The following is an 8,930-nucleotide window of genomic DNA, read 5'->3' on the forward strand; positions in this document are numbered from 1 at the left end:
CGCTTTTTCGCGTTCGTATTTTATAGGAAACAGTCATCTCGCGTAACCAAATCTGCGAGCTGATTCAGATGACTCGAAAATGTTTGAAAACGATTTGAAAAAGATCGCCGGCGATGCGTGATTTTGCCAAACGTGATATGTATTTTGAAAAATTGTCAATTACAGAAAATAATTGTAACATCCTTCTGACTCGTTCGTCTTTCTTGTTCTATTCTATCGTTGCATTTCTTCGTTGTCATAACGCGAGTCGTTATCATATTACGTAGAAAAAAATACCGTGCACCAGACGTATTTAAAAATTAGAGAAGGCTCTTCCAAGTCCACCTCGATATTCCGCCGCAACAAAGTTACAGGACTAGATTTTAATTTTTCTTTTTCCAATCGCGATTAGGTGTAGTCTTTCGACGCGGGAATCGAGAGTAAGCCGCTTAGCTGGGGGATTACAGGGGAAAATCTTGTAAAGCGTCGGAACGCCACCCTCTCTAGTCTGCGAATGACTACCTGGTTTCTTTCTTCCCGCTTTTAATTCACCTTTCTCTCCTTTGTTCCCCCCGCGTGGAATGCATTTGACGCGCGATAAACCTCGAAAAAGTCGCCTTTTTTAGCGAACTCGGGGGTGGATTTTAATTTCCCCGTGCTCCGGCAGTTGGTCTCTTTGTTCTGTTGATTTATCGGACTTCTTCGAGGACCGAATACGTCGAGTCGCTACGTATCCCCGAAATACACGACCACGTTATATATCAGAGAAACAGGAACGAATCGAATTTCTATCTGCTCTTCCTTCCAACTAAACTGCGCGCTTTTATACAAATTTATACAAAAAAAGTAGAATCCTGGTGGATTAGTAGAGAGATTAATGAGAAAATTGAATCAACAACGACACATTCGGAACCGGAAGACCCACGAACGCGTCGTCCAATCGTCGCCAAAGCGTAAAATCTAAAATTTGAATTAATCGTCGCGCTTCGTACGAAAACAGCACGTGTCCGTGATACTTGCGAACGGGAGCGTGCACGTGGATCAAACTACCTCGTTGAAATTGAGTTCAATCGAACGACACAGAACTCTCATTCGTCCCGTTTAAAATTTCTCCGTGAATTGGGCACATCTCGCGTTATCGCTCGGGCAGATTAGTTTTTCCGGGGCACCCTCGATAAAATTCCAGCAGCCAACGACACCGCGTTGTCTTTTCTATCGCTTGTCAGTAATATTAGGGATCGCAATTTCACTTCGGAGAGGTCCCGTCAGACGTTGTTCGTCCGATATCCGTTCGTTCCCTCTTTTCCGTTCTCCCTATACTACCAACGATGCTGTGTATTAGGGTGAAAAGAAATATAAGGGGGGAGGGAATTTTGTTGCGCTATTCATGACTTCCAATAGCGAAGAAAAGTTGCCCTCTCTATAGCGACGCTTAAGTTGACAAAGTCGGTTTTGATCGACAAACTTTTAGATGAATCTATTTCTTCGTTTTGGAAGAAATCTTCGCAGAAAACCTCGAAAATTCACTCGATAGAAATCAAATTTTGCATACTTAGCCCGAACGGATAGGCTGAATTTTTGGAAAAATCGTCGTAGGAAAAGTTAGTTCGCTGTTGGAAAATGAAAGTCGTATAATTTCGATTCTTTCGTTCTACCCTACTGTCCATCTGCATTCGAATACGCCGAGGGAATGAAATACGGAGGGTGGAAGTTGGCAAGCAGGAAGAGAAGAAGTTCCATGGAAGAGGAGCGGCATCGATTATTTTCACGCGAGGAGGAGCACCGTAAAGAGGGTTTCTTTGTTCGATTCGTCGCCGTTGAGCAGACAGTGGGTCACTTGCATCGACGGAGGAAAGCACGTCGTCTGGATTCCCCAGGCGAGTAGGGGAACGTCGTCATAGGGAAAGGAGACCTCCCCTTACTTTCCTTTTAAAGGAACGTCTTATTGTTTGCGTTCGAGAGGGGGCAAATATCGGGCATAATACGGTATTAATTAATACTTTGGCTTAGAAGATCGAGAGAACTTGGCTGCCTTTGTTCGAATGAAATATAGTTGAACTTAGGGGTGCGTATAAAACGCGTTCGAATCGATAGGTATTGTCTGTAGACGACAATCCACCTACCATGCATGTCGATAGTCTTTAATTTTGAATCTAGTTTAGCATTTGTTTAATCGTACTTTCCAGATACCCAAACAATTATTATCAAACGTCGTATCAGATGGCGTGGAAACTACGAAATAGAACAGATTGCGGACAATTACATCTGTCAGACTGCAAATAGCTTGAAAACGATAGTTCCTTCGGCGACGTTGGATTCGATCGAATGCAAAAATTGACATTTTCGATCCACGGTGGATCACTTCACCCCGCAAATCGTTCGTGGCCAAATATACCCGACAACTGGTCGTCCATTGAAAAGCTAAAGCTACGATCTGTCGTCTAGAAAGCGAAGGCGGGTCTCCACTGAGTCGTGAACGGGCGCGTTAAGCTCTGTCGGAAAGAGGGACGTCTTTAGCTTCTGGTCGTAGAGAATCGGCATCGATTATTTTCGCGCGCGAACGAACACGACAGGGAGTGAAAAGAGCTTTCTTTCTTCGGAGCTCGACAGTAGGTCAGTCAGACTGATACTCAGCCCGCCAACAGAAGCAGACGGATTCTCCCTTCGACGAGGGAAAAACGAGAAAGTTTTCGAGGGGTGGGAGGAGGGGGCGATTGAAAGAAGCACAGAAGGAGGATAGAAAATCAGTAAAAACGAGGGAAGTTGCTTATCGCGTCTTCGGTTCGAATCTTCCTGCTCCTTCTTCCAGCCGAGGAGACACGCGCCAGCGATGCTCTGGGTGTTTGCATCCTTCGTCGGGGCGCTCGTAAATCCCTCGAACGAAGCTAGTCGCTCGGAGACTCTCGCGGACCCTTGGCACACGCGTTCACTGTTGGCGCAACGATCCACCCACTCGTTCGTTTCTGTATTTACGAGGATGCGAGCGGAGTGTTGCCGGCGGGATGAGGTTCTCGAGACAGAGCATACTTTCGTCGACGAAACGCCGCAAGAGAGGACAAGCTTTCTTAATAATCTTTCTTTGTACCGTACCATGTAGCGTTTTGTAGCTGCACGAGACGTTTGCGAGTTACTCGGGGCTGTCTTCGTGTCGTCACAGGGGAGAATTATCGACTGGTGTCGCGTGAAGGTTGTGGTGGTGGCTGTTGGTGGACCAGCGGGTCGCTCTGAAGATCTGTAAAGAAACTTTTGCGATTAAAGAGGTAGTTTTCGCGGCGATTGTTTGGAGGGGGAAATTGAGAAACGCCGAGATCTTGCAGCGGTTCGACTTTCGCGATACTTCGATAGGTTATTAATAAATTGCGATAAACGTAGTTGACGTATGCTGTTCATGCGCAACGATCCATAACGCGATATCCATTTGAAAGTTTCGCGTAAAGAAAACGCAACGAATTGCTTCTTCGACGAACCAAACGTATCACGATCGGAAAAATAAATCCACGAACCATTATGAAAGAGGATTAGGGTCGTGGAATCCTCGAAAATCCCATAGAGTTGGATAGCTTGTACCAGTGGACCGATAAACGTAAGGTTCCTGACTAGCAGTTTTGCTCCAGTGAACTTGTTGTATGCTTGGCCATTCTACATTCCCGTCCATTGAACGTTCTAGTTTTGTAGCGAGAGGTTAAACCCAAACGATTTACAATACCAAGTACGCGTCGTGATGCTCGAAAGAGTGGGACAGGAAACGAAAGATTAAGATGGTCGATTTTCTTCTTCGAACGAGAGAACCACGCGCCCTTCGACGGTTATAGTTGCATTCTCGCTGGAGGGACAAAAGCGGAAGCAAACCGAGGCCGATCGTAACGAATTTTATGCTCGTCTATATAACCGAGCTTTATCGTCGCGGGACCTATGGCCGCTCGACTGCGCCGTTAAGGTCTAAATAAGAACGTCCTTGCAGAAGAGTCTTGACAAATCCCTGGGTAGTACGTTTTACTTTCCATCGTTTCTCTCCGGATCTCCCTCCTCCCTCTCTTCTTTCCCTTTTACGCTCGTCCCTTTCCGCTTCGTTTCTTCTACGTTTCGAAATTGCCTCGGTCGATCCACGGGCGTAAAAAACCCGCTTTCGGTATTTTCAATAACGTCCTCCGTCACCATCTTCCATGGCGAAATGAAAAAAGGGCTCATCTTCGTTCTGTGACACACGGCATATCCGATCTTTCTTATAATGTACAGCGAGAGACAAGGGTTTTCGTATGGTTGGTTTATTACGGAAGCGGAAAGAGAGACACGTATTCGCTGTATTGGCAAATAAACCCAACTACGATATGACTGTATGTCGTACGCAGATACTCGTTTAATCAGGCACCAAGTTTATTCGTATTGTGAAAAAATGGACCAGAAATTCGATGAATAGGAAAATGAAGTTGAACGAAAAAGGAATTTTATCCAAACGCGTACGAATCGTCGTGAAAGATCGAGACGGTGTGTCGCGAACATCGAAAGCTCGACCGTTTCTTTTCCCGAGCTGTCCTGCGGGTTCGGATCGAGTTCTCTTACGATCTGGAATACTTTTACCATCGTGGAACGTCTTCAGAGGAAGAAGATTAGAAGACCACGAAGGGAATACCATATTTATCGAACGCTGTTCTCGCTTTATTGCGTTGTAAAATTTACAGAAAAGCTCGGAAGCCTTCTGGGTCGTTTACGAGTTCGTCGACCTTCTTTCTAGCCGCTCGTTTCTCCTCGACTTTATTATTTTGGGTCGCGCGTTCGCGCGTGTGCCTCCGGCTGATTTTTATATTTATTTGTACCGACCGGTATTATTGAATTCCGATAATCTGCTACGCCGGCATCGTAATCCTCCCCCGGTGACGGTCCACCCCACAGACGATACGCCGCGATTTATGCCTCCTCCACGCCTCTCTTCTCGCTCTTCCTCTGCTCTTTTTTTTCACTTTCCTTTCACCCTTAGCCTTTTAGCTGCGGCGACAAAATTATCCGCAGGGGCGGCGACCTTCGACTTTGCTCTTCCGGAATAGTCGCCGACCTCCAATTTGGGGGTGAGAAATCGCTTCCAATCGTCAGCTTTTTCCACTCGTGTCGGGCGTTTATTTAACGATACTCCCAAAGCAATTGCTCTTTCTTTCTCCTACACTTGCCGGCTCTCGAATTAGATAGAGTCGTTCAACACTCGTAGTATTTTTTCAGTATTACGACAGAGTCGAAACTTAATAACAACGCTTATTTATTAATTATTGAAGTGTCGTAGCTTCGTAACGCCGTTGCGACGTTGATATTTTACGTTCTCGTCGTTTTGCCAAACACTCTGAATATTTGACTTGGAATCGGACAGCGTAGCGATCATGTCGACGAGTGTACGGAAAATGAAAACACGCATAACACAATCGTAAAAGATGTTTACCTAGTTGTGATACTTTTACGAGGCATATCCACCATTTTCTCTTGCGTGTAACTGTGAAGAACTCGACAGAGATTACGGCTAAACACGTCGGAGGCTTTTACCTTTACTGCAATTTCAGTCCTTTGCGAGGAACCATCCCTTTTTCTTTGCAATCATAGAATGCTGAGGTGGCTCGATTAAAATCCGGTTCAGGGACATTAATTACGTATCTCAGGAAATTGTCTCTCGGCAAACAACCGAACGTTTCCCGTCGGAGGGTAGTAAAAAAGAATCACGCCGACGAAGGCACAATACCTCTTTTACCATTCTCTCTCTCTCTCGGTTCTCAAGCCTCTAATCGAACTCGTAAAAAGTTGAAGCACTTCTCTCACAGATCGACCCACGCGCGATCGGTTTCCAGTTGCACCGACTGGAAAAGTTACCAGACCAAGCCAATTTATTTATTCGACCCGCTCTCTTTTTCCATGGTTCTCCATAGTCAGCTGAATAGATAGATGGATGGGTGGATGGATGGATGGATGGATGAATGTGCGGCGTTAGTGTGACTCGTTCTATTCAGCCCGAATGGTCAGGGTAGAGAAGGAGGATCTTCCTTCTTCTCGTTGTCGAGCAGCACAAAGTTCGTGAACGATCGTGTCTCTTTTTCAGCTGCTTCTTCGCGATTCGTTACATTATTTCTGCTCGGCCTCTTTGTTCTAGAATGGTTATTCCACTTTCCTGAACGATCTTTCTTCAACAGTCTGCTCGAAATAATATATTAGTTCGTTGAACACGCTGCTGTCGACAACTACTTCGACGTATACTTGGAAGAACGTGAAATATATTAATTTTCCGAAGGGATTCTAAAACGCCTCAAAAAGGATCTTGACTTTAACTCATAGGTTATGATTGTGTATATATAATTACAATTACAATAGCGTAATTATATGTACATACTATAATTAATATAACGATATTATAATGATGCCATTTAGGAGCAAAATTGTGACTCGAGTATTCCATAATACCACGGTAGCAGTTAGGGGCTAACGATATTACGAAATGCATCATCGAGCGTCAATAACAAATACGATAGTCGATAACACTTTGTCTCGCTTCGATCGTATGAGCAAACCGTGTTGAATCGACCGGGCAAAGTTAAAAGCCTTTATCCTTCGAAGCAATTCAGTTGGCTCGAAAGACGATAAAAGACGCATAGAACACGCGAGGTTCGCGAGCGTGCAAATAGATTTTTAATCGGGGGCTGATCGTGAGGGCGGCGGCGCGAAGCTAAGCTCTACTTTGCAGGAATTTCTAAGGAGCTATAATGGGGGCTCGTGGGAATCAAGTTTTCGGAGATAAGGATCACGGGAGTATAATAAGGGATCGGACGAAGGACGTGGTGATCCTAACCATCCTTCGTCGGGTTAGCTTCTACGGGTATCGAGCAGAGGATCTAAAGGATCTAATAGCGAACTTCGTAGACGGGATTCTTCGAGCTATCTGGTTCGATCTCAATTTGGGAATAATCTAGGAATAGAACACTGGCGCGAGCTTATCTCCCCGATAATTTCGAATCGTTTCATCCTTGTACCTTGAAATATTAACCACTTTAATAGTTTTCGAATATGCGAGTGTCTGAGGAATTTAATTAAACTTTTCTTCGTCACATATTCGCATCGTAATTCTATAATTTGTATTAACATTAAATTGCTTCGGCAACGTAATAATCGTTTACTCGTCGGTGAAAATGGAACTTGGAAATTATTTTAGCGTCGTTTTAAACGAGGATTATTTGATAATTTCTAAACTTTAGATCAAACGTCCGATACATCGAAAGCATGTTAAACAAGATATTTTTCGAAACGTGAGCTATATTTATCATACGGTTTTAAAGCGTCGAAAATGTATGAATATTCGTCGAAGGCGTTATCCTGTCACAGGCAGAAAATCCTCCTTCTATCTAGATCTTAACTTCTCTGCCCGCTAACCTTCTCGTTTATTCGGTCACCGATGCGCTACAACACCTTACCAGTCCCTTTCTTCTCATTTCCTGTCTGCGTAGACCACGGTTCTTTTTTTCTCTTTCTCCTCCTCCTTCTTTCGTCATTAAGGACGTGACATTTTGCTCGTTCCTAGCTCATCCTTTTCTTATCGAACACCTCTCTTCCGTTCAAAACGCCCCTTGCCATATTTTCGCCCGTATCCGATCCTCTCTCCTTCTCTCTCTCTCTCTTCCAATCACCTTTGCAGTCTTCTCGATCGTAATTCCGCTTTAACTCGAGTCCAAACGAATATTTGCTCTTTGTTTCGCTGTTCCAACGTTATCGCAGCGTTCGCACGACCCGCGAAATGGGTAATTCCGCGTTTAAATTATCGATCCCTTACGATACGTCGTTGTCGAGCGAACTGTGAACGAGATTGCGCACGAAAATGCTTTTTGTTTAGTTTATCGAGAGAGCCTTCGCGTTTTATGCCTTCATCCCCTTTTTCTTCCTTTACGACAAACGGATTTAATCGACTGTACTCTCCTTTACGGTGCTTCTTTCGAGTATGTTGTCGAAACTCCTCGCTCACCATTTATTTTTCTCTTGTTACAGATGGAAGACGAGGGCAATCATGGCAACGATGATACCAGATGCTTCATCCTGTCGACGTTGGCCGCGCTACAATGGTCCAGAGTTTCCTGCGTCCTTTGTCGAGCACCCATGCTCGTCTTCGACAGGTATCCCTTGGTGGATGGTACTTTCTTCTTGTCACCCAGACAACACTCGTCCGCCTGCGCGGAGGTAATTCGAACTTTCAATCACCGTTCCTGTAGTTTACTACGATCTTTCGATTCTTATGTTCTTAATCTTGCTCGAATCTCGATAAATCAAAGTACATTAAAGTGTTTAACGTCGAATTGAAACGAGAAACAATTTCTCCATATTTTGCATATTTTTCATATTCTACAGTTAGCTGGAATGTGAAACTGTGACCATGACGTGATCGCTGTTTCAGGTTAAGGTCGAAGGTCGCACGCAATTTTTGTCCGCTGTGTGTATGAGCTGCCTGGAAGGTAGCGGTGGCCAACCCGTACGTTGTCGTTGCTGTACTCAGCCGTGGGACGGATCTAGCTTAGTCCTTGGTACAATGTACAGCTACGATATTTTCGCTGCCATGCCTTGTTGCACCGAGCGACTCAAGGTAAGTTGTTCGTTCCGCGTCTTTCTTATTCGCAACGATGGTGCTCTTAAAATCAACGACGTTCTGGAAAAGATAAGCAGAAGACGACTTAGGTATTTCGCGCGTATCGGCTACGGTGGACGCTACGCTATCGAAGAAGTGAAAATATCAATCGTTTTATTATCTGTAGCTGTCGTGAAAAGTTGAAATCCATCTTCTTACGAGTGGCGATATTCGATTCTACAACGAACGAGTACTCGGGAGACCATCGTGTTAAATATCGTATCACTAAATATGTTATCCGACTCTCGAGTTTCTCTCACCGGTACTCGATCTGCCAATGAACAGATACTCAACCGATAAACGCTTCGGCGCACAA

General features: G+C 44.7%; 1 protein-coding gene across 4 annotated transcripts in view; it reads left to right on the forward strand.

Moving 5' to 3' along the window:
- Positions 1 to 8,930, forward strand: part of LOC132912234 (headcase protein) — a 176,084-nt gene that overhangs the window by 143,222 nt on the left and 23,932 nt on the right. For all 4 annotated transcript variants that reach the window (XR_009659163.1, XR_009659165.1, XR_009659164.1 and 1 more), the window contains exons 3-4: positions 7,984 to 8,172; positions 8,387 to 8,572. Coding sequence is in view for 1 of the 4 variants with exons in the window: in XM_060969496.1 (XP_060825479.1) it covers positions 7,984 to 8,172; positions 8,387 to 8,572 (375 nt within the window). In the remaining 3 variants the exon portion in view is untranslated. The remainder of the gene's footprint in view (positions 1 to 7,983; positions 8,173 to 8,386; positions 8,573 to 8,930) is intronic.

This window comes from Bombus pascuorum, chromosome 11, assembly GCF_905332965.1.
Source record: "Bombus pascuorum chromosome 11, iyBomPasc1.1, whole genome shotgun sequence".
NCBI lineage: Eukaryota > Metazoa > Arthropoda > Insecta > Hymenoptera > Apidae > Bombus > Bombus pascuorum.